Source organism: Manis pentadactyla, chromosome 9 (genome assembly GCF_030020395.1).
Source record: "Manis pentadactyla isolate mManPen7 chromosome 9, mManPen7.hap1, whole genome shotgun sequence".
Classification (NCBI taxonomy): domain Eukaryota; kingdom Metazoa; phylum Chordata; class Mammalia; order Pholidota; family Manidae; genus Manis; species Manis pentadactyla.
The window spans coordinates 29,941,163-29,967,117 of record NC_080027.1 but is presented as its reverse complement, the minus strand read 5'-3'; the positions used below and the strand labels follow the sequence as shown (position 1 = coordinate 29,967,117).

The window sequence follows — 25,955 nt, the reverse complement described above, 5'->3', positions numbered from 1 at the left end:
AATATAATTAAAAGCTGGCTACAGAAAATTTACCCCAAAACAGGTGACTGAGAGTTAATTTAATTGCTTCTTTTTTTCTCAGAGGATAGTCAAATACTTGGGCAGAATTTTCAGGAAGAGGAAATGAATAATGCTTATGTTTTAGTTTTAAATTATCTGTTATTTATGGCTAAGGCAACATGGTGCAGACTGGGGGAAAAATATGGGTATTTGACCCTGGGATATTTTCCATCATCTGTCCATCCATCTATATCCTTCCAACAGACATTTTTTGAGGACCTATCCCAGAAACTGTACTTAGTAAATCAACATTTACTAAGTTTTTAATGTAGATTAATCACTTCACACATATTAACTCATAATGCTCACAACCACTGATGTAGGTGCTATTGTTATCTCTCTTTTGCAGATCTGAAGTGCAGACAGGTAAGGGAACATGGTTTATAAACAACACGCAGTTGGTTCCTGCCTTCATGGAACTTACAGTTTAATGGGAAAGCAGACAATGAAACCAGTAGTTAAAGTGCTCGGTGTTAACAGAGCCTAAACAAGGGGACTGAGGCAGCAGACAGTAGGGGACTTGAGGATTAATGACAGCTTTTCATAGGAAGAGGCATTTAAGGCTGTAGGAAGTAGTTAGGGATAGAATGTGGGGAAGAACATCTCAGGCTGCAGGACCAGAAAGTCTCAGCAGTGTGAGAAAATGCAGTTCCTCCAGAGAACAGAAAGGAATCAGGGACAGTGGAAAGACGAGGATGGAGCTCTGGTTGTGAAGGGACTGGCGTGCATGTTAAGAAGGATGGACTTGACCCTAAGGGTAACAGGAATCCTAAAAGATTTTAAGGAGAAAAATAACATGATCAGAATTATACTTCCAGAAGATCATTTTGGCTGCAATGCTCAATTTTCTCAGCTGTTACCCTCGATCTAAGCTTCCTTTGCCATCTGTGAGATGCAGATAATAACACTCTCCTGGCAGGGTATGTGGGGAGTGAATGAGGTACTGCCTTGGACATTCATGGTATATTGTCTCATGCAAAGCAGTTTCTCAGAAAATGTTTATTCCTTTCCTTCTCCTTCATCTGACTTCACCTGTAGAGATGCTACCCAAGAAGACATGACTATTTAAATGCAATCATAGTGACAGGTCACTATTTAGGATTTTCCTAGATAGACACTTCATAGATACCCGCAGTATCTCGTTATACACAGGATTCAAAGTTTTCTTCACTACAACGGTTTTCTTCTTGCCCATTTTGCCCTTGTCTGGTAACAGATAGGTCTTTACATATCTAAAAAGAGAAATTGAACAGACAAGAAGGTCAGAGAAAATAAAAATGTTTCCACCTCTACTTTTAAAATGCATTTTAAATGCATTGGAAATTCACAGACATTATTTCATGACACTGAGAAAAGCAGTAGCAAAATGTTCTCACTAACACCTTCATGATTTATACTTGATCATTTAAACAGATTTCAGCAAAATTGATCATTTTATATTGTTCTACAGATTTTTAAGGGATAGTTCCTAGAATAGTTCCTGAATTCCTTTTTTCCTCTGGCCCTACCTAATGCTGGGAGTGATAGGGGGCAGATATCTAGTGTCATACTTAATTCTACTGGCTTGTTTCCTATTAGAAAAGGTTTTGGTGCTTGCACAGTTTTTTTTAAGTTTTTGTCACTGACTTCTGAATACAAAATTAATCTTAGCATACACCTAATCAAGCCATATTCAATGTGAAAAAAAAAAAGGATATTGGTATCAGGCTTTTGCTTCAATTGTTTTTATAATCAAAGCACAAAGGATTGGGCCAACATGAGCAAAATAATTATGAATCAAACTTCTTTATAGGGATAAGTGAGGAATACTATTAAACTTTGGCAAAGAAACTGAAATTCAATTAAACCTATAATTTAAACGATTAATTGGTAATTCCCCTCAAGTTCTTCTGTAGAATATAATTCAATTTGGAAACTACCTCAGACTAGAATTTTACCTATTTGTACACCACTGAACATTGAGTATGCTTCACATGTCCCGAATTTTACAGAAAGGCTGAGAGTGTCTTGGAAAGACTAAGGTCCAAGACCTCATTCCTCATTTTGCTGCTATCTGAATTTATGTAAATAAACTGTGTATCTCTCTGGCCCTTGTTGCCTTATTTAATATAAAAAGAAGGAATGATGATCTAAAAGGTCCCTTCCAACTGGAAACACTCTGTGCTTCTCTGACATTTTTATAATTTCACAAGCTTGGCACATGAATTTACAAAGTAGATAAAACAGCATTCCCCCCCAACTTTTGTTTCAAAACATTCCTTTTAACACAGTCACAGACATACCCTCCCTTCAATTGTTTGCTTTCTTTCCCAATTTCTACAAGACTAAGAGTAACAAAGAGAACATAGTGACTCCTGAATGTACTTACGGGTCCGAACGCTGTTTCTTAATATCTGCTGCTGCTAAGTCTTTACACTGGGCCACAAACACATGCAGCTCCTTCAGTGAGTCCACATAGTCGACTGCAAACTGAATGCTTCCTTTTACTTCCAGATTGCCAAAGTCTCCACTATAAACACTCATCACGCTGCCGCTCACCTGGAAGCATTGGAAACACACAGTGTTTGTCCCTATGTCATTCTGGAACCTAACACAAGGATCCCAGATACAATCCTTGCTTGCCCTTATTTCTCTAGTTTGCATATAAAAGCAGTTAATTGAATATGGCATAAAGACACACCAACACAGACACTCTGACAAGATATACATGACATAACTAGTGTTTTAAAAAAAAATGCCGCTAAAAGACATAGATGAAAAGTTGAAATGCACAGTTGTTTAGATGCTGGCTCATTTCAAAGCAGGGTCGTTTTATGGTAGGGGGCATTCAGCCTTCCATTTTGAAGCATGCTTAGGATTCAAAATGTTAAAGAGGATGTGAGAAATCACAGGCCCACCAATCACAGTGACACATTGCTCTATCAAATTTCCAAGGCACGAAAAAGGAATTTTACTATGTTACCCTACCACTGAATCTAGTAAAATGCTGACTGAGCCATACGCTTTTAGAGGTCAGGAAGGGTAGAAAATGGATGATTGATGAAGGGAGTTTAACGTCCTCCCAAGGTCATACATTTGACTGTTTGAATCAGAGATTCAGTTTAAAACAATTTTAAAAAATAGAGATGCAAGGCTAGTAAGAATTTAAGAATAGCTTTATCATTTGCTTAACATACCTGGTAAGATATGTACATATGTATGTATATCAGAGAAATATTTGGATAAGTATATGTGGATATATTTACATATATATTTCTACACATATACTACATGTTCACACAACTTCTTTTACTCTATGAAAGAAGTTCTATGTAAAGTCAAATTCTCCAAATGAAATCTGAGCAATTACATTTAGGTAGCTTTCCTCTTAAAATCCTGTTCTCAATCCTTCTATAAAGCAGAGAATCACCTCTCCTATTCTCTCATGTGAATCAGTACTGTTATTTATCAGGCTTGCTAAGAGAGCAGTACAATTCTACACCTGCAAGCTGTATCTGAAAGTGTATCTGATATAAGCAGGCTTTATGCTAGTTACCCAATTTGTTGCATAGAAAAATTCAGTGGTTCATCTTGCTAATTTAGGTTTATTTTTTAAGTACTTACATCCAAAGAAACTTCATTGCTTATAATGGTTATGAACTCTATTATGCTAAAAAGAAGAAGAAAAAGGAAGTTTTAGCTAGTCAAAAGCTAAATGTGGGCTAGAAAAAAATTCGTGCCTTTGGAATCTGCGAAATACAACAGGGGCCATTTTACAGTAAGCAGGAGCGTGGCAGGCCAAGGTTCACAGAGGCAGATATATTAACACAGAGCCTTTGTTTACATACAGAAGACAAGGACGTCATGCCAGAGGAGCTGCTAAGATTGGTTAAAGAGCTGGGGCTCTTCTTGTGTCTGCTGAGCTGGTAACTGCTTTCTGATGCTGTATCTGTTTCTCTGTCATCACTCTACAAAACATCATAGGATATACACAAAATTCAAATTCACAATGAGTCAAGAGCAGAATGTCTGTTTAGATAAAGATAATGTCTTGGTATCCCCCTGATCTATGACATTTCCCAAGGTCAAAGCATGCTAGTACTAACTGCCAGGGAATGGGATTCAGGACTGGGTGGGTGGTCCACTTGGACCTCACCTCAGGAAGAGGGTGGTTTTGTTTTTCACCTACAAGGTGGTCCCAAGATGCTCCAGAAGACAGCACTACTGTGAGTTTTCCTGTCTCTCTTTTAATATTATGTATTTATGTTGATTGGAGAACTTGATTGATAAATATGAGAAATTAACTTTACCCAGATAATACAAGGTCTAAGATTTATTGGCAAAACATAAAATGTCACATTTAATTCTTCTCATTAATAATATAGCCTTAACCTCCCTGAAAATCAAATCTTTTCCTTGGGACACTATTAAACTAGGAAAAATAAATGCTAGTCTGATCGGTTCAACTAAAAATTATATATATATTTAAATGTAAACCACCTCTTGCGTATTTTTATGGTGCTATCGTGTTTATCTTTTTGTTGCTATAGGGACATGAATTAAATTATACATTCTATCCACATTAGATTTTGTCCTTTTTTTTTTAAAATAGCAACAAGATATTTATTTTAAATATCTCCCAGGAAATATTTACCTGGGTCAAGAGAGAAAAGTGGCAATAATAAATTTTACTGTATTTAGATCTAAAGTTTATTAGAGGGGAGCTTTAAGAATGCATGACTCAGAATGAGCTCCTTTTGCAGTTGGAGAGTTTATGGAGCAGTTTGGTGGCTCCAAGGGTTAGGGGAACACCTTTATGGAGGAGTAGTTAGTTCATGCCAACATATTCCAGGGTCATGCAATCATGTATTAAGGTAACAGATGCCAATTCTAATGCAGATTAAGAAAGGAAAAATTAAAGAAAAACAAAATTTATGACTTACATGTGGATGAGAAAAGAATACCCCCTCAAGGATGAAAAGAAATCCATACCTTCTTAATGTTGTCACACTCTCTCTCCACATGCTTACAGTCCATATCCCCTATTATAACAAGTTCTATTCTACCTAGTGTATCAGATCATTTGTGAATTATTGGAAGGGTGGAACCGCATCTTGTTGACCTGGAACACTGATTTTCACATAACTGGCACTTAACAAACTTGACTGATGCTAAGCCCCAAAGGGACAGTGGACAAAAGAGCAAGGCCTGATTTCATCTCCACTTCCTTTAACACTCAGTCCAACCCACGTACTTTGAGAGGTAAAATGCAGCTTAATTTGGCATCTCTGATGTGCAAACTCTCTTTTGTGTAGAGCTATGAGGCAGCAGGTTAAAACTGAAGGGAGGAGAAAAATAAAAAGCCGGGAACTGGTATCATTTGCCTCTCAAATTATGATTTGGTTTATTCATGTGGCCAGCCAAGACCAAAGCTTATTTACAAAGGTATAAAACCGCTGGAACTCCATGAGGTGCCTATTGTTGGCTTCCAGCTAATGGAATAGTTTCACAGAATGAGTGATTCTTTCCAAAGGAATTGTCATATGGGCTCTTAATCCTATGGAAGGGCTTTTTGCAGATACAGTTGATTTAAGGCCCAAGAAGGTACCCAGGGGGTGGGGGAGGAAGGACATAATTTATGTGCTGTCCAGAGCTTTCCTCACATTCCGCCTGCTAAGAGAATGCTTGAGGATGAAGCTTTGTACTTCACCATCAAGTATCAGACCAAAACCATAAATAGCAATAGCTGACATTTACTGGGTACTCACTATGTGTCAGGCGGTGCCATGTGTTTTCCCTGCATTATCGCAGTGACTTCACACAACCTAATGAGATCTAGGAACCCAAACTCAGGGGAGTTAAGGAACTTGGCCATCATCACACAGCAAATCAGCAGCACAGCCAGGCCTGGAATGTCTGATCCAAAATTCAGGCTCCTACCTGGCTGCAAGAACATGGAATCTTAGTTTAAATCTGAGTTGAAGTCTTCAATCTATTTTTAAGCAGCTGTTGGATTTTGAGCAAGTTTCTTAATCTCTCTGAGGTTTATAAAACCTCCTTTATAAGATGGAGAAAACAGTACCAACCACATTTAGTTAGTGAGTGTTAGATATCAGAATGAATATTAAGTGCTTGGTACTTACTAGGCACTCAGTGAATAGGAGATAGTAGTCCTGTTCTTATTTGAGACAGTAGGTGTAGTGGCGACCAGCATGGGCCTCAGATCTGGGCTCCAGCCCTAATTCAACCCCTTTCTAGCTGAGGGGGGTACTCTACCTCTTTTAGTCTCAGTTTCCTCATCTGTGATATCTAGGGATAATGATGGTGTCCCCCTCCCAGGATCACTGGAGGATTAAATGAGATAATACGTGTGAAGTACCTACACCCAGTAGACAGATATTCTTGAAGTTTGCTATGTCGTTGTTACTTTCTTATTTTAGCAAATGCTTTTGAGCTAGTCATGTTACCTGGACTAAGCTTTCAAAAATCACTTCTACTCTAAATTACAGAAGAGTGGTTAGTTCATGCCAACATATTTATGCCTGGATTTCTTATTTTGTACTCACTTTGAAACAAAAGCCACATTCCCAAATCTATGCAAGTTGACCTTACTACCAAAAAGAGTTACTGTTTGAGTCAACTGAGACATGTCCAGGATCAGGGACACTACCTCTATTGACAGGAAAGGCAAGGGTCAATTCTGCTGACTTCTTTGGTCTCTGCCATGACTGAATACAAACATACCAACCTTGGCATTGCACAGCCACCTATTCAGTTTCATTTTTCTAAAGGTACAAAAGACAAACTTGCCTCATCTTGCAGAAATGCTGGAACAGACTTGCTCATCCTTTTGAGTTTGTCAGGATGGGAAAACTGATTATCAGGTTGTGAAGGCACTGTGGAAACTAAACAGTAGCATTTCCATTCAAAATTATCCTTACAATTGTCAGACAAACATAAGGCACACTGTTCTTTCATCTATGAATGAGATGTTTTTGTAAAAAGGTTAAAGCCATTCACATGCACAGGATCATAAAATAAGCAACATGCATTTTCCACAAATCATACAGAGGAATTAGCAAGGAGTTGAACCAAACAGAAAATAAAAATAAATTTAAAAACCATGGTTTTTTATTGAACTGGAGCTGGATTTGAATTATACTAAAACATATTGCCAATGTGACTTGGTTTTAACTTATTTTTTCACATCACAGCTTTGAACCACAAGATCTATAATTTATTGGTTCATCTCCTTGAGATATATACTATATTTTTAACATGCTGCAGGCTGAAAAACTATTTCATCAGAAGCAAGGATCTTTGTACTCAACTTAATCATAAGGGTGTCCTGGTTATTGAGTGTCTAAGAGAAGGTTTATTTGTTTAGAGATGTGGGGAATTACTTCTCTGATAGTAGTTTTCACTCAGAAGTATGAAAACTACAATTTCAAAACAAATTAGTTTTTAAAAACAGAAATTATTTAGATACTTATCAATTCAGAGAATTTTCAATAGAAATATCCCAAGGCCAAGTTTGAATGTTTCAAGTTAGGATACTCTAAGACTTTAATACGAAAATGTAACATACAATTTTTTTCTAATACAGTAAGTATATGTGTGCAAGGCACAATAAGATGATGAATTTGTGTAACTCTAGTTAGAAAATTATTTTCTTCTTTGTCTAGGAATGACAGTTTCTAAGCTTTTCTTATGGTGAATCAGAGCTTTTGTATTGAATGAGTTAATATTTCCCTAAGCACCTAGATCAGTGCCTGGCACAGAGTAGGCCCTATATAAGTATTTGCTAAACAAAGAATTATCAATAGAGAATCTTAAAATTATCTTTCAATATGATACAAATACATTGATTTGGCTTTATCATTGGAAGAGATATTTGATAGATAGAAATCAAATTATATTTATATACATAATTCAAAAAAGGCTCAAGTTCAGCCCAGCAGTAGCTAGTTCATCTTTAATTAAAATAAATCTCATGAAGAAAAACTGAACTACATGTATTAAATATTTGCTTATTCACATAGCGTGGTCACCTAGCCTTAGGCTAACAAATGTAAATACAGTTATTGTACTGTCACAAGACAATACCTGTTTTAATCACTTCCCATTAAGCAATACTGTGTATGTGTGTGTGTTTGGGTGACTTACTCTGACGCAGTGTAAGATTAGGGCCCAAGAGGGCACAGTATAGCCCCATGAGTATACAAAAACTTTTTATCATAACGCTGTCCCCTATTGTTTTATCTACGTACATACCCACTACTCAAATGTAATCAGTTTTACATTTATTGGGCTTTAGTTGTTTATGTTTGGAACATGTATTTCATTTTTTTTCTTGTGGTAAAGATAAACTCTTCACTAGACAAAAGGAATAATCTCACACCAGACCTTAAGAGTCATCTTGGAAAATATGATAAAAAGGAGAGAAATTAACTTATCCAGAATTCGGCACATGATTAGCCTATTTCCCTTGACTTATAACTCAGTGAATTAGGAGGTCACAAATGAAGACACACTGGCACATACGTCTATGTCTGTGTTTTGTTTTCATTCCTGAGGCTAACTAGTGAATGTAACGTAACAAGATAAAACTAGATGCCCAAACTTAAGTATCTGCCGGTTCAAAAACAACTGGAAAAGCCTCTTTCCCAACACCCTGAGGGACAGAAGCCTGGTTTCCTCTGCAGCAGCTAGAGAAAGAACACACACAGGGCTGAAGCCTGGACTGTCTTTTCTCCTCAGCAGTTCTTAAGCCTCTGTCAGGTCATGTGCCAAAGTTCAGCCCCTTCGTCTCGGGCAGGAGGACCTCCTGAGCAATATTGCAGGTTCCAGACTAGAAGTCACTGCCTCCCAGCACCAGCACCTTGTTTCTCTATCTAATGGTGCCTTCATTTAACTGCTTTTCTCACTAAGTCCTATGAACACATCCAAACACTGTTCAGAAGCTGTTATTTAAAAGCCTGTGGACCCCTGAGGGCAGGCCTATGTGTCATTATCTTCATACTGCCAGTGCCAAGGCCTGTGAAGCCAAGAAGACATGCGTATCTGCTTGCTTTGCTAGGCCCTAGGAACACCTTTTTAATGCACTATCTGTCCTCAAGTCAGTAGCAATCTTAAGATGGAACAGAGAAGAGTGAACCACCATTATCTTGGCTTGGTGGTGGATATTAATTATTTGATGGACATTAGTCATCACAGGTATACAGTTATTTCTTAAAATGCAGATGTTCACTTACTTTATATTTGGGATATATACTGTTTGAGTCCAGTTTTGAACCTCAAAGCTTAAATCCTGGACATAGTAGAATTTGCTTCTGTAGATATGTAGAATGGCATACACAAGCTAATTTACCAAGCACAGTTCTTTCTTAGGTCCAAATAAATTTAAATTGCTTAATGTCTAGAGTCTTGTGTAAAGGCCACAAGAGATCCAGTACTTCAGATCATAATGCAACATAAAAGCCAAGTTACATTAGAAGGCGCCAACTTCATTTTAAGCAGAGACTCAAAGAGCAGAGAGACGACAAAAGTATACTGCTACTCAGCAATAATATATATATATATGTAGATAACTATCTATATCACATATTTTAAATATATAACTCTCCCTCAGTGGAACCACAAATTAATCCTTTAATACAGACATTAGTAAAATGTAATAAAACCCTTGTCAGCATGAAATAGTTTTGTAAGTTGCCAGAGTTTAGTACCAATCATAAATGCTGCGTTATTTATTAATGGGGTTAGTTATTTCAGTATATTTAACACCTTGTAAGAGTAGCAACATTAAGTCATTTTTTAAGAAAGATCCTGCTACTCACTTCCTGGTATGCATTCGTTTGTATCTGGCTCCTGATCTGCTTTTTGATCTACTCAGAAGAGCAACATTGAGAATAAATACCATTTTAACAGAAGGATTAAAGAGACATGAAAGTAAAGCTTTAACGTCAGTTTCACAACTGCAATTGAAGAATACATCTGACAGGTTTTCGGCTTGCTTTCATCCATTCCCCAGTGTGACTCCTCATTACGGTCTTCAAAGTCTACTATTCAACTAAAAATCCAACAGCCAGCACAGGGAGGTGTAGCATCTTTCCTCTAATTCACTAAGAATGGAAAATGAAAGGCATCCTGGACTAAGAGGAATGAAGCTGAGATTCTGGCCCCTCCCACGGATTGACTAGCTACAGTGTCTTAGACAAGTCACCTAATTTCTCTGAGTTTGTCTTATCTGTAAAAATGAGGATAAAAATCCCTCCCCATCAATTGCAATGAGGTTGTTGTAAAGAAAATGAGAAACACAAAGGTATTACATAAAAGTGAGACACCTTTGAGGTATTCTCTGGCTGCATTTTATGTGGGAAAGTTCAGTTAATATACATTTGTATTAGTATAGTAAAGGCAGTTTAGAAAACACAATTCCAGCATACAAATATACACATCTTCATAAATGCTGAACTATAAAAAGCATACTCATCTCCACCCCTCCCCCTACCAAGGCATTATTACCCTATTCATTTTATAAGTGGACCAAGTAATACCTGATCCACTGACAAGCGTTAAGATCTTCTGGCTCTTTAATACTCAAAACCAGTTAATTTTACCCTCAGTCTATACTTAGTTATTTACATGAGCAGAGGTAGGATCCTGACTCTTGTTCTGGACCCTTTTCCTTTGAACTCAAACCATTACCAGTTAAGCCCGGAGAGATCTAAATGCTGAGGCTTGAGAATCAGATATAGGAATAACTTAACCCAGGAACCCACTCCACTCCTCCTGCCTTCAAAAGGAGTTCTGCAAGTCAGAGTAGCAAAAATCAGCTCATACCCACAGAAATACAATTTTCTATTTATAGAAACCTTCACTTCCCAAGGGTGTCTGATGAGAACCTCACAACGGTATTATCACCAGCAGAAGCCTTAGGAATACAAATAGTTAAAATTAAATGTACCAAGTCAGAACCATTTTATAACAACTTAGGCACCATTCATCACTAGTAGCAAATGACGTCCTTCTATTTATCCAAAAGCTGCGTCCCAATAACTGCCCAAACCACCCCAGAACCTAATACACAGACAGACATGCAAATACATAAAGATATTTACCATCTTCAGCACTATGTACTAATTCTTCTGGCAGATTATCTACTTTTGCTTGATCTGTTCAGGAGAAATTAACAAATGGTTAATATGGCTAACCCTTGGCAAGGAAGAACAATGAGATTGTCCCTGGAAGCCCCCGGAGTTGGAAGCAATTAGTCAGGATGCAGTGAGGGGTGCAACCAAGATGTCTTCCCCAAAATACTTTCTCTTTAGATTAGCTACTTGAGCCGGTGCCATAGCGGGAGCTCCCATTTCAGCCCTGATGCAGCTTACATCAGCACACTGCTGCACACAGACTCCCAAGGGTTAGAGGGTTAGCTCAGAGCAAGCAGTCGGCCGGCAGCGGGAGAAAGCACGGGGCTGCAACAGTCTCTCTATTCTTCTGGAAAGGGTGAGATGCTAGCCATGACTAACACCTTCCCAAACCCATGGTCATTAGCAAATATTTCTGTGCGTGCATCATCATTTGTGTAAGCCTCTGGGAGCCTTGCTTGGGAAGTCAACTGAAGAGATGTAACTGGGGACCAGCTGCTAAGTGGAATCTTGGCAGGCTAGTGTGAGAGTGGGTATCGGTGTTTGGAAGGCAGCGTGCAGGAATACCCGTCAGCTGATGGTGATTTTTTTTTTTAACCCTACACATTCCTGAGTACTTTAAAGCTGCACCATGGAAATAGCCACATGCTTCCCAGGCAAGAGGTCTGCCAAATCGGACAATTGTCGCTGAGTTTTTTTCTCCGGACCCATCACCACCATCAGGGAGAACAATCAGGGCTGCCCAACAAAGGATTGTACTGCCTTCTCTGGGAGCGTTCAGGCGGACGTGGGGGTTGGCCACCTGTTGCGGAGGCTTTAGAGGGAATTTCTGCACTGGGGGTAGTTTGGAATGGGTGACCTTGAAGGTCCCTTCCAACCCCAAGATTCCAAGATCTTTGGTAAGGTTAGGACTGCATTCTAAATTGGGAATACTGTCTTCAAAGTACTGAGAATGTCTGGATTTTAGGAATTATTTAGTGGAGCAGCTTTTTCTTTTTCCTTTTCAATTCTGATTTTTTAGTCTCATTTGAAGATGCATAAAAAATATTCTAAACGTGACTGGTTAATTTTCAGTCATTTGAGTTTTTCAGTGGTTAACTTCCACTCAATAAATTTTCTCATGACATCTGTCCTCCCAGGGGTGCATCTTAGCTTAAAAACAAGAACGAAACCCCTAGAAGTCATGATTGCTAAGTCCACTTGTCTGACTCACAAGTCCCTCTCCCCCACCATATACCTTGTGCTTATGTTAGTACTCAAGCAATCTTTCACCAATTAAAACAGCAGCCAGTGGGGAATAGTGCCTGAAGTGTTACATGTCTGGTAGTCTTTGGGCTTATCATTCCAGTACCCAAAAGAAATGCATCAGAAGTAGGGATAACAGAGAAAGTCCTTGATGCCAGGGATTAATTCACCTCCATATCATACAAAATTCATCAGATACCCAACAATGTAAAAAATAGCATGGTCACTTCATAAAGCTCTTGATAATAGTCTGTTGATTTTTGAGTCCCAGCTCTGCTGTTTAACACTAAGGAAGTTACTTTACCTCTCTGAGCTTCATTTCCTTCATCTGTAAAATGGGGAAAACAACAATTCATCCCTCACAGAAGGGCTTATACCAGTTAAGTGGGATAAAGCTTGTAAAACACTTAGCCAAATCTTAGCACATGGCATTCAATAAATGCTAGCTCTTACTACCAGAACCACTAGCCACCACAATCTTTCAAAACTCCCTGTACTTGAATAAACACTCAGATGGGATTCTTCAATTTGAGAAAACCTAGAGTCTTAGGAACCAAACCTCATGCATTATTTTAGAAACAAAGTTTAGCCACTTAAGGTGAGCCTCGTCAGCTCACTTTGGAGAGGTTATTCTCATGTTAACCACCCCACCTTTAGGGGTTTCAGTGCATAAGAGCATGCAGTGAGGCCACAGAAGAGCACATAAGCATTTTTAAGCTTAGATGGGTGCACGAACAGTGGGGCAAACTTTATTCTCACTTGATGAATCTGACGAAATGTCTTCTAGACTTTTGGAAGGCATTTTCCTAGCAGCACTCCTTTCCAAAGCTTTCAAAACAGGACTGGGTTCTTCTTCTGAACCTGTTACAAGACAAAAATGATGAACACTGCACAACACAATGGAAAAAGCAACAAAACTCTTAATAACCCATGGACGCTGAAGTGGTAGGCTGAAAGGAGCTATGAGGCCATATGCCTCTATACTTTTATTTACTCTATGAAGCACTTAACAGAAGAAAATAAAATGTCTTAAAAAAAATAATTTTCCTGGTCAAGAAATATTTCCAAGTATAAATCATATGGAAACAAGATTACCACATTAATAGAAATGGGATCTCGTAAGTCTTCTACACCTCTATTTTAGGCACATGATTTGTTCTGTGCCAGGCTCTGAATCTTTCCACTTCACTTCTAGCTTTTGAAGACAACCACAAAACAGTTTTAGGAGCATTAAAAAAATTAGCTGAAAATCTTAGAAGGCAGGATTCAGATATTTAACATCTGTGTATAATCGGGTACACAGATGGGTAATTCTCCGGATTAACGGATGTAGGCTTTTGGGGTTTTGTGAGCCAGTAAAATTTCCAATGAAATGGTGGGAAATGACACAAGGTAATCAACTTTTTAATTTACTGAGGCATTTTAAAGGTAGTGGCAGGGGAACAGGGGATGACTCTGTCATCTACTAATGCCTGTATTTTATAAAAGGAAAGGCATTTTAGGAGTAAAGGAATAAAAGAAGAAAATGGGCATAACTTCAAAATAAGAACAGTTCTTTAACTTGAATACAACATTATAAAAAAAAATTCTCTCTAGACAGTCTTCCATTTTTTCCATTTTGACCGTGAAAACACCATCATGGATAAGCCCTGGTCTAAGTACTGGCATTCCTCACTGCTATATTCTCAGTACCACTCAGAACAGTGGCTGGCAATGGGCACTTCAAAAATGTTTACTAAATCCATGAGTGATGAATTTGGAAATTACTTGTCTAGACAATACTTTCCTGAAATGCATCTCACTCTGCCCATTGTTAATAAGCCTGCTATGGCCAATGGATTCAATGATGATTAGATTTGGGAAGCTCTGGGTTCAAATTTAAAAGAATTCTTACTGAAGAGCTTCTCACAGACTTTAATATGCTAAGAATGTACATAATCTCCCAGCATTTCCAAAAGTATTTGACCATGGAACCCTTCTTTTTTAAAGGAGCATACTGAAGTTTTGGTTGCTTAAGAGCTCAGCCACAAATCAGACATGTGAGGTTGCTGATCAGAATTACGGTGCCCTTGTAGTCAGGTTCCTCCCTACTTTCACCCTACCCCCACCCATTTGTTTACAAATAATAATTTAGGTTAGAGGATACTAAACTACAACTGCACCATTCTATACCTCTTACTTGGCCTATATTCTTCTCTGGGCTCTGATCTGGGTGGTTATTTAGTATTGATTATTTCATTTTTAGACAGGTTTTTTGATGCTCTATCACTTATTCTGGTACACTACAAACATAGCTACACATATTAGGCGATGGTCTCCAAAATGCAAATTTACAAGCCCTCTTCCTTCTACGGGTCAGTTTACCCAAGTAGCTCATGGGGTGGTTTAGTAAGAGACTACTTCAACAAGTTAACATACTGACTTTTACTCTTGCACACGTTAGGTTTCACAGACTGGTATTTCACTTTCCTTCCCTTCCCAGCAACATTTGTTACAGGGACTTCAACTCGATTAATCAGGATGAAAGGTGGATTCTCTGGTTTTCCAGTTTTCAAGAAGAGGCCCTACACCTACTTGTAAAGGAAGCCAAACCTCAGAAGTCGACCACTCAGGAAAACTTATTTATTCCCATTGAGATTGAAGGGAGCTAGAAAATGACAAAATCTATTTCACTACTAGAAAGGCAATCAACACTAGCTGTTGTGCAACTTCGGTTACAATGTCCCAGCCAGCGAGCATCCTTTATCATTTCCTCACACTCATCAGGTAACTTCTTTTTCCTATCTGCTTCTGGACTTCTCTGCTAAAATGCCCATATTAATCAGAGGAGCAAACTGAGACAAGCCCTGTGTTTTATAGCTTGGCTGCAACCAGTACCCTCAAGTCTTCTTAGATGAATCTGGGAGTTGATTAAGATCTTCAGCTCCTCCGCCAAGGCTGGAGCCGAAGAAAGGCGGCAGGCCTGGCAACGCCCTTAGGCGGAATCAGGTGAAGTCATTTGACCAAAGTCACACTCTAGAAGGGGATGGTCCTGCAGATAATTGAAAATGAGGGGAAAAGAATGGCAACAGAACACCAGAACACAAGGTATCTGAGGGAAAGTGCCAGCCTTATGCTTTGTTCCTGACATTAAACCACTACTACGGTAAACTATTCCTCCTACAAGGGAAATTTGTGCCCATTTATGGCATTTCCGAAACACTGCCTTATGGGTAAAGCGGTCTCTATGTAATTCATTTGATTAAAGAATATGAAAGGAAATGTAGTTTTTTGATTAAGAAAGACTAAGGAGAACTGAGGTGATAAGAAGAATTTAGCATCATTGGGAAGTGTCAAATTATTCCCGATTTTAAAAACCGTATCATTCTTTAAATCAACATTCCATAAATCTACTCATTAACCAACAGGTTAAAAACTTCAAAATGTTCACTGGAGGTATTTCTCCAGCTTCCCGAATTAGAACTAATGTTTCCATCTGAAAAATCTGAGTCAGAGAAACCTTCTTTTTCTTCCTCTTGTCTCTTACATGGTGATGCCAGGATCAATTCAACTCTACTTGTTTTTGCAGGGCTTTCTCTGTTCATCAGGAAAGGAATGGGTTGCCTATATCTGGACATACTGATTGTTACCAGAAACTCTTCGAAGCCAGGTTCCCAAAAAGAGCCTTCTCGAACCCCTGCAGCCTCACTTTCACTATCCCTGCCCTCTGTGGGTTTCATAGTTCCCCTGGTCCCTATTTTATGGTCCACACACACAGTTGTGGGGTTCCAGGGATCTCAACCCCACTTTCAGAACCAGAGAGATCTACTGATAAACCAGTCACAGCTTTGTCTCCTCCCAACATTTTATCACATTGGTCAGCTTGAGATTTGAAAACATTCTTAAGCTTCGTTTCAGAGGCCTCTGAGGCTGCCCAGCAAAACTGGGGCACTGTGCCCAAGAAATTGGCCTGCCCTGACTGTGGAGGCTCCTTCTCAGGAGTTCCCTCCTTCACTGACACCTGGAGCTGAAAAGAAGGAGCTTCAGATGTCTCTTTAAGGAGTTTCTCAAAACCAGTATCAAAAGCAGTCTCCATTATTGATGGAGCCTCAGATTTTTTAACTGTTTCTTGTATTTCCTCAGGATGGAATCCAGAAGCAGCTCGCCTGGGCACCTCAGTACTACCTATTACCTTTGATGGAGAAAGAGTCCCTATACCACTTTCAAATTTTGAGGAGGGAGTTTCAATAGTTTCCTTCAGTAGTTTTTCTAAGCCAGCACTGAATTCATCATGCCCTGATTTAGGCTGAATAATTGTTTCCCTCACAATTTCTGCCACTTCCTGAGGTAACTCTTTGCCATATTGAGCAACAGTGAGACCCAATGAGCTAAGCATTTGTACAGATGGAGATATTTGGGCAGCTAAGTGAGACCCAGCTTCCTGAGTTTCATCAGGCAGTACCCTGAGGGAATACAAATCCTTTCTGTCTGGAACTATGATGTCCATTGTAGCCCACGGCAGGATAACTCCCAAAGAATTTGGGGGGCTACCTGCTGCCTGTACTCCTTCAGGAAATTCTGCTTTTACTTTTTCAGGAACTATTTCCCTCCCAACTGGACAACTCAACCAAGCCTTCTTTAAGTAGCTTCTGTAATACAGCATTTACATCTTCCAATACAGGTTTGGATGGAAGAATGACTTTTTCTGCAGTCTCTGAGATTTCCCTTTGAGAATGTAGTGCCTTATCCTGAGGAGCAAGATGAGCAATGCTGGAAGAAGGCATATCTTGGGGAGAGGTGGCCACATCCCCAAAAGAACCCTTTCTGTGAAAATGGCAAGTTTGATCCAATGGGCGAGAACCTTCTGCAGCCATCTGAAACAAGTTCTCCATGTTTAGTTGGCACTCACCGCTTTGAGCTTTCGGGGGAAGAACTGTATTTTCCAAAGTTTCTTCACCCTTTAGAAAAGGAACTTTTATTTCTTTCTGGTAAACTGATACGCTGTGACTCCATTCTATCCCCTTTTTAGAAACTCTATTCTCTTCAGGTTCAGAGTTGTTACTAGTGGTAACAGGTTCCAACTTGGTTTGCAAGGGAGAGGGTAAAGTTCCAGTGGCTTCCTTCAGGAGTTTGTCTAGATTAGTAGTCAAAGTGTCCGGTTTGACCTTTGGAGGAGCTACTGTTTTGGCTTCATGCTCATTAATGATCTCTTTATGTCCTTTGGCTTCTTCCTCAGTATTAGCAAAATCTGTCTTTTGAGACCCTGTCCTATTTTCAGAACCATCTGGTTCAAGCACTGGTTTTCCATGAGCTTTTCCATCAGAAGGTTGGATTGCTGGTGATGAAGCTTCTGAAAGCAGCTTCTGTAAACTGTCATTAAAAGTGTCTTTGTAGTCTTTAGGCAAAACACTTGTTTTCACTATGGATTCTTGAATCTCTTGGTCTGAGTAATCCTTGTCTTCCTTGAACACTGGAGTAACAACCCATTCTGTATTCGTTTTCACATTTTCCTTTGATGGCTCATTTCCTGGCAACAGATGAGCAGACTTTCTGGGTGGTCTCAATGGAAATGTGGTTTCATCTGGCAACACCTCCACTGTGCACTTTGAGTTTAATTTCTCTATTTCCTCTCTTGCTGGAACTTTTTGGAGGCTTAGCATCTCTACTTCACAGACATTTTTCTCTGATGATGTCATGCCACTGAATTCTTTATGTTTCTGGCTATTAAAAGGCACATACTTTTTTTGGTTTGTCATGGTAGTGTTCTTCTCAACATTATCTTGAGTATTTGAATTGGCTCCTAAGTCCCAAAACTTTCTCAGATTCTCAAATTGAGAGTGATTGTAGATCTGTTCTGTATTGGGTTCATCCATTCTTTCTTTTAGGGCCATAACTTCAAAGTTGGGATTCAATTCACCAATTAGGGAACGGTCTTTCTCCAAAGGAGTATGTATTTCATTTCCAACATTGGAAGGATGTCGCAGTGCTGACAAAGCAATGTCCCTTCCAGAATGCAAGCTGTCTGCCACTGGCAATCCTTGTATAGGCTCATTTCTCTTATTCTGGAACAGAGACGCTTTGCCTGATTGGTCAGCTGAAGGATAATTTTTAGATGGACCTGATATTTGGGGCCTGGTCTCTTTAGGTTTATTTGAGGGATAAAAAGTAGAAAGATGGGCTGCTTGGCCATCCTCGTGTAGGACCACTTGTTTCGCAGTGGCTTGATTATATTTACTCTGTCCTGAAGATAAACTGTCCATAGGCTTTACAGGCTGATGTGCTTCAGCAGAAGGACTTCTCTGACTACAGGAGGGTATGGGCTCTTTATTAGTTAACTTAGCAGCAGCTTTCTCACCTTCCCAAAAGGATATTCTGTCACTCACTCTTTTGTATTTCTCTCTTTGCACTTGGCACTTGGGAAGCTCATGAGTGTCTTGCTGTAGTTGGGCCTCGGTCTTCTTCCAAGGAGGTTTGTTGTTGGCAGCCCCAGGTGGGGACACAATATTCTCTGGCTCTAACAAAGCTTTTGGGATGTAAGCATCTCCTCCTTCACTCACTCTCTCTGCTTTCATGTTGTCTTTCAACCTTGGTTCTTTGTCAGTCATTGAAGAATCAAAATTCCCTTTTGAGTTTTCTCTGTTTTTTTCATATACATGAAGCTTGGGCTCATCTTCATCTAAGCTGCCAACATCCTTCCTGTTGCACAGAACTTGGTCTTCTGCATCAGATCCTTTGAGAGCACTGTAGGAATAGTTACTGGCTGGGGGAAGTACCCCATTTCCTTCTGTGTTGTCTGTTTGGCTATAGTCCATAGGTTTACTTCCTTGATTTGGACTGCAGATTTCAAATGCTTGTAATGTGCCTGGACATTCCTTGCCTTGTCCCTGTCGGGACAAATTAGTAGACTTGGGTTTGATATTCACATTATTATCTTGGCAGTTTTCAGAAGGCAGCATATTTCCTTCTACCTGGAGTGCTGATTCAGATCCCACAGATGTCAATTCAACTTTGGTGAATAACAGAGCCTTCGCGTTATCTCCTTTTAGACTGGTATCATCTGTCACCAAGGCAATAGCAATCTGTGGTTTTGAGTCTGTTTTTTCTTTGGGTTCTACTCCGTGGGGATGTTGGAGAAGTGACTCATTGTCATCTGAATGAGAACTTCGATTAAACCAGTCTAGGACTTTAGATATGGAATCATCAGTTGTCTTCCTTATCTCAGTAGTATGTGGACCAGAGCGTGAGGACGTCTTAGCTTTTAGTGCCTTGAGAAGAAGGGGCTTACCTTGCTGATGGTCTCTAGAACTGCGGTCTGGCACCTGAGATGGCTCAGGCTCAACACAAGGCAGTTCATCTGCAACACAGAAATGCTTTGCTAAATAAGAAAAGAGAATGCTTAAAAAATTATTCTTCAGTCACTCACATTATCTTTTAAAAAGGCACTTTGTATTTATACTTTCCACACCACTAGCTGTTTAAATCATCATTTTCAGGGATTGCAATGTAAACCATCCTAATTGAAATATTCTATCAAATATGCTCTATGATAGTAAAGGAAGGTAAGTGTGGACCCCTGGAAGCATGGGGTGTAGACCAAACTGGAAATTCTTTGGAGTGTCTGGTTTATCTTGAAAATTCATGTAAACTTTGTATTCTGATCCATATTATATTTTAAATAATAATTTTCTCCTACTCTCAAATCTCTGGATAAAACTGACACTCCAAGAAGATATACCACATTGATTTTGTGACTCCATCCACTGGCATATTCATAAACCCTAGAGGGGACTTGTACCCAAGTTTGAGGGACACAGACAGGAGATTTCAGGAGCTAGAAAAACAATTTTCAAGGAAAATAAAACAAGAAATTCTCTCCAGAACATTAGAATGGTACAGTGAATAAATATGTATTCCTCGGCCTTGCATCTGATATATTAAACCAGAATCTCTGGAGATGGGGTCCAGGACTCTTTACTGACAGCTGGTCCAGTGATTTTTCTTTTTGCTTACTGGAGTTTGAGGACCATGATCTCAAGATGCTCTTCCATTATCTCCGACTTCCCTTCTACAATTTACGAGTTAAAAGTAGTTTCTGAGAGCAAAATAAACTAAAATGAGGACTGATGGAAAATGTGATTTCTACCTGTTTCCTGGTATTAGTTAACCAACGGCCAGGGGAGATAGAGAAGGATACTTAAGTTCTTTCCAAGTTATCAAGAAAGCAGAAGAGTCCTTTCTGAGCCTTAATCACAGGGCACATGGTACATTTAGATAAGGGACCTCAGGCATTCTTCTCCTGTAGTTAAAACTCAGGTGTTTCAGCATTTCTCCCTCTTCCTTATAAATGCTAAGCTATGCAATAGAATATTCCTGAAAATTATGTGAGCTGAATTTTTATGAAATCAGCTACATTTCAAATGCACTAGAGGACAATATTAGTTAATACAATTCTTTATTTTTTAATCACTAATCCTGGCTACATGTGAAAACAACAATAATTGGCTCATAGTGGATAGTGGTTTCCTTCCTTAACTACACATTGTGCTATTAAATATATGTCAATAATTGTGAAGTTCCTTTGAGAAACCTTTAAGGATTCTGTGTTAGTTTGCTTAACTAAGACTATTTAATGATTTTTAAAAAACCCTGTAATTTATTGTTAGTGAAAAAAGAAGTCTGGACAATATAAACATAATTTAAAATTATATTCATGCCTGGAAATTATTGAAAGGCTCTGTAATTAAATGTTAGCAATAGTTAATGCTGAGTGATGACATCACAGCTAATATTTGTTTTATTTTGTGTGCATTTCTGCTTTTCATTTTACAATGAAAGAAAAAAGTTTTTTAAATGAAAGAAAAGATTGTTTACAAGTTATCTTAAAAATTTGATGTCAGGTAATGTTTTGAGGAATTCTTTTGGGTTTTTTTTCCAGTGCAATAATGAGTATAATCTTGACAGTCTTAAAGCTCAGAGCTAAAGTCAAACCTTTATAATTCACACACTTAGAGTATACCATTTTTTGTTCCTGATTTTCTTTTATTTTTATTATTTACTTACGTATATTTTTGTGGTAATCAGGAAAAAATAGCAGAACATTAATGAGTAAGCGGAACTTTGTTTATAAGTTCTGAGGCCAGAAAGCCTGTCAATCAAAATGGGCATAGCTGATGACGCCTTCCTCCCAAATTTCATGGTCATTTGGGACTTAAAAATCAGAAAGGATAAATAAGTCATTAATACAAAATCAATGTCAGTGGGAAAGCAGGTACAGTTTGAAAAACAGGATAGGTTTACCAGGTTTTTTCTCATGGATTTTATAATAAAGGAAGATAGTACCAAAGAAATGTTTTTCATCTTTTGAGTAAATATATAAGTATAATCTAAGTATTTGCTAATGTTTCTCAAACTTTAGTAATTTCCTTTAATAAGTTTCTGTTTTTCTTGAAGAGGGACCTGCTAATTTTTAATATTTTTTTAAAAATTAAGTTGTGTTCAAATGATTTAAAACCTCTGGGCTGAGGGGAGGAAAGCACTTGCCCTTTAAGATGTGGATTGATCTGAACACATATGAAACTGAGCTGAGCAAAAGTGACTCAAGGTTAACAATACTGACTAATAAGGGCAGAGAAGAACAAATGAGTTAGAAAGGTGACTGCTGTGTTGATACTTTAATTTTTCCTGATTATAAAGAAATTGTCACAGGGATGGATGAAGACTTAGTGAAGATGGGAGAGAGCATGCAGCATGATTTTCCCATTGTTTCTGTGATTTAAAACTTAAGAATTATGAAGTCATCATATAGGTATAGGGACTCAGTTCAAGGCATCCCTGAGACTTGTTAAGATCTTCAAGAGAGGACTAGTTAGCTAGGTTGTGGGGGAAAAAGCCATACTCTTCGTTGCCTCTCAGCTCACACAAGCTGAAGGAGAAAGTTCCTTCAGTGTTTTTAAAGTCTAAGAAAAAATGGCTAGAGGCCCTGGGCAGGGCAAAGTCTGAGGCTATTTCATAGTGAGAACTCAAAATGTTCTCAGTTAAGAAAGTGAGAGTTCTCCTGAGATTTAAAGAGAAACTGGTTTGCTGTGGTGGTAATTGATAAATATGCATTAGATGAATAATAACATATTTATTCTGTACAAAGATGTTAGCATGTATTTATTTTCTGTTCTGTATATACACCTTGACTTAACTCAAAAGACTATAACTGGTTTAGTTAAGTAATTGAGGAAGTTAAATTTTTAAGGTAAAGCATAAAGGGCCTGGTTCTTTTAGTTACTGGTGTTTGAGGAAAACCTCTGCATCCCTTAAGAGGTATAAACATTCCCCAGTGGCATCTCCCTGAATTGTAGCTGGAACAGCTAGGAGGCAAAGTGAGGCTTCTACAGGGCTGGCTGGCCTGGCCATTCAAAGCCCACTGGGTTGGTTTTTATAGCCTAGTTAGTGACAGCTCTCTTACCAGCAGGGCTTTTGGACAATTCTGATTCAAGCCTTGATAATTCTGATGATTCAGCTTTGTATTCACTGATGGTGAGCGAATTCTCAATGGACTGTGGTCTTGTAGTTAAAACTTCTGAGGGAGAATGGTACCCATGAATTGGAAAAGAATCAGAAGAGGTTGGCTGATGTGCTTCATTTTGGGATGCACTTGGGCTTAAAGCTGATTGATGTGAAGGCAAAGGCTTTCTGTTTGGGGAAGGTTTAGGGTCACCCCAAAACTTGTCTATGTCCTCTGTATCTTCTGTTCCATTTTTCAACCTGTCAGACTCTAAAACGCTAAACTCTCCTACGTCATCGCCATGGATTAGCCCAGGACTCTGCTGGGGTTCATCCTGCACTGCAGAGAATCTCACATGCTTTAAGGGTTCCAGGGAGTTTGAGGAGGAGTCATCTTCTAAAGAATGCTCCTTCTCAGAAATTCTCTCATGGATGGTTAGGCCAGGTGACACAATTTTGCTTTTGGGTTCAAAGTTCTGAGAAAAACGAACAGTTTCTGAGTCTGTGCTGCTGGAACTGGAGTTGCGCTTCAGGATCCCTCGGGGAGCCCCTCTGGGGTGCAGGGAGTCTGTGTTTTGCCTGGGAAAAGGCTGGTGGCCATCTTGCTTTGAATCATGTGCTTTGTAGATCATTTTCCTGGCTTTGGGGATGGGAGCTTTGATCTGGGATCCATTCTCAGGGCTTGGAAAAATCTGCTTTGGTTCCTCTGACTTTTGACTTGAAATATCCAGGACAGATGACTTTTCTTTTGATTGTGACAAAGCACCTGAAAATTAAAACACATTAGGTGATAATACTGAATGGAGAGGAACTCTATAATTTACAACACCTATCATAAACATTATCTACGTTTAGCAAAAATATTAAAATACTAGGGACAATGAAGTATGTAGCATAAGTGCAGAACTAATTAAAAAGCTTTTAAAAACTCATGCATGAACTTCATTGAACAGTACATTTAAGATTACTGTGCTTTACCAATATTGTTCATGTGAAATCTTCATAAGATTGTATATCAATGATACCTTAATTTAAAAAAAAGATCACTGTGCTTTACATGTAAACTTTGTGATGTTTTTATACTCAATAACAAAGTTTTTTAAAAAAAGAATTTTAAAAACTTCCTGAAGGAGGCTAATGAAAAAACAGAGAAGTCACTTTAAAAATTCACATATGGAAACCAGGAAAAAGAACTCAATTTTTTAAAAAGAAAATCTCAATACCTAAAATAAATATGATTTTGTCAAAAAGTTAAAATGAACAAGAGTAACAGACTAGGGGCTCATAACACTGTGAAGTGGCCTTTTTTTCTCGAGACAAACTTTTAATTTTAAGCAGAGAATGGTGTCTGCACGTGGTAGACATCCAATAAATGCTCTTAAATGAGTGACTGCATGTGTCTGGCCAAAACCATTTCCCAGTTCACTGCCTGGGAACCCAAGGCACAGAGGTCATACAACAAGTGTCAGCTCCAAGACTGGAATGCATGAACTTCCAGTTTCTAAAATCTCTGCTTTCTTCCCTCAGGCAGGAGACCAATGGGCATAGTAGATTGAGAGCACCATCAAGACTTTTCACTTTCTCTTGAAAGTTATTTTAGGTAAAGGAACTCTGAGAATTTCCCTTAGTCCACAGATAAGAAAGATAAAAATATCTAGCCCATAAAAATAATATTTACCCTCCTTTGAAGTCTGAAAGAAACCAGTCCTTCCATTTTTTGGAAACCATTGCTCATTTTTGGTGTGCTGAGATAAGTGATCATCTGGCAACTTGGAACTATTAAATGGGTTCTTCCTTTGCTGGGGAAAAATATTGTTTATTAAATTCATTTTAAATGTCATCGCAGCAACTCAGTGTTAGCAAATGCTTAAAATCTCCAATATTTGATAGTTTTATCCAGTAAACTCTATCTGACATGTTTGAAAAGTGATTGTCCTGGTTAATGCGGTTAGCATAGAATTACCACATATGCCACACCAAAAAGTAAAACTGTATGAAATATACTCAGTTCCAGAGTTCTACAAAGTTAGATCAGAACCAGGCATTCAAATCTAAATCTCACATTTTACAGAGGTGAGAAAACTTGGGCCCGGATTACCAAAGAGGAGGTCAAGGTCAGGGTAGACCTGAGAGGCTAATCAGGGCAGAGCCCCACCAGTGCTCTTTTTACCATCTGAGACTCTCACTGTGCTAGATTAGAGCTGTACTAAATATAATTGCAGCTGACCTCGCCTATAAAGATTTAAAAGACACTTATCAAGGTTTTTGAAATGCTTCATAATCACAATTATGATCATTAATTCTAATGACAGGAAGGGTATCAGTAAACAGAATGTTTTCACTAATATAAGACTGAGTATCAAGGTTTACTGCCGATAGTTTCATACCTTGGCAGTTCCCTCCCACAAGCCGACCTCTAACAGAGATTCAGGAAGCTGTGAATAAGAGCGAGGACTGACATGTAACTAACAAGCCACATTCCATATGCTTCAAAGCAGCAGCCCCCAAGAGCTTCATACTTCTTATTCTCTACGGCAAGAAACTCGGATCTTGAGCAATGCAGTTAACATGGTATTCATCAACTTTCCCACCACAAGAGCAACTTCTTATATTAAATAGTAAAATTATCTATCCTGCTACCGGGAAAGGTACTGCAAAATCCTCTTTATTTCTTGGTGCTTTGATAAAATGAGAAAGATGACATTCTCACCAAAAGTGAGATTTTCAAAGTCTGAGCTCAATTTACCTTAGCTGGAGACACAGCCAACTTCCTTGTGTGTTCCTGGGACGTATCAATCATAGTGGGAGCTGGATTTGCCCAACTGGAGCTGCAAAAGAAACCATAATTCAGAGAATAAAACCTCACCTTTTGAGGACACACAAATTATGCCTCTGAAGCCAAAAGCCATTAAGGCAAGATAGGAGGGGAAGTTTATAAAATCAAAATGCTGTGAAGGGCGAGGCAGCTGGGGCCTAGAGAGATGATTAAGTGGTGAAGGAAAGACACAACAGAAATGAACAAGAGGCACAAGAGGAGACAAAGCC

General features: G+C 38.8%; 2 protein-coding genes across 13 annotated transcripts in view; both read right to left on the bottom strand.

The window, feature by feature from the left end:
• Positions 1-25,955, bottom strand: part of SYTL2 (synaptotagmin like 2) — a 96,643-nt gene that overhangs the window by 8,787 nt on the left and 61,901 nt on the right. For 2 of the 12 annotated variants that reach the window (XM_036907006.2, XM_036907008.2), the window contains exons 6-16: positions 25,657-25,738; positions 24,589-24,709; positions 22,873-23,676; positions 19,702-19,770; positions 13,197-13,298; positions 11,163-11,216; positions 9,879-9,926; positions 6,850-6,944; positions 3,888-4,007; positions 2,429-2,598; positions 1,190-1,292 (exon numbers count right to left, since the gene is read on the bottom strand). In XM_036907006.2, the coding sequence (XP_036762901.2) occupies positions 1,190-1,292; positions 2,429-2,598; positions 3,888-4,007; positions 6,850-6,944; positions 9,879-9,926; positions 11,163-11,216; positions 13,197-13,298; positions 19,702-19,770; positions 22,873-23,676; positions 24,589-24,709; positions 25,657-25,738 (1,768 nt within the window). The other 10 variants (XM_036907009.2, XM_057507168.1, XM_036907007.2 and 7 more) reach the window with 8 other exon arrangements.
• On the bottom strand, positions 16,152-17,219 carry LOC130684862 (uncharacterized). Its single transcript, XM_057507170.1, has one exon. The coding sequence runs from the start codon at positions 17,077-17,079 to the stop codon at positions 16,171-16,173; it is 909 nt and encodes a 302-aa protein (XP_057363153.1). The 5' UTR covers positions 17,080-17,219; the 3' UTR covers positions 16,152-16,170.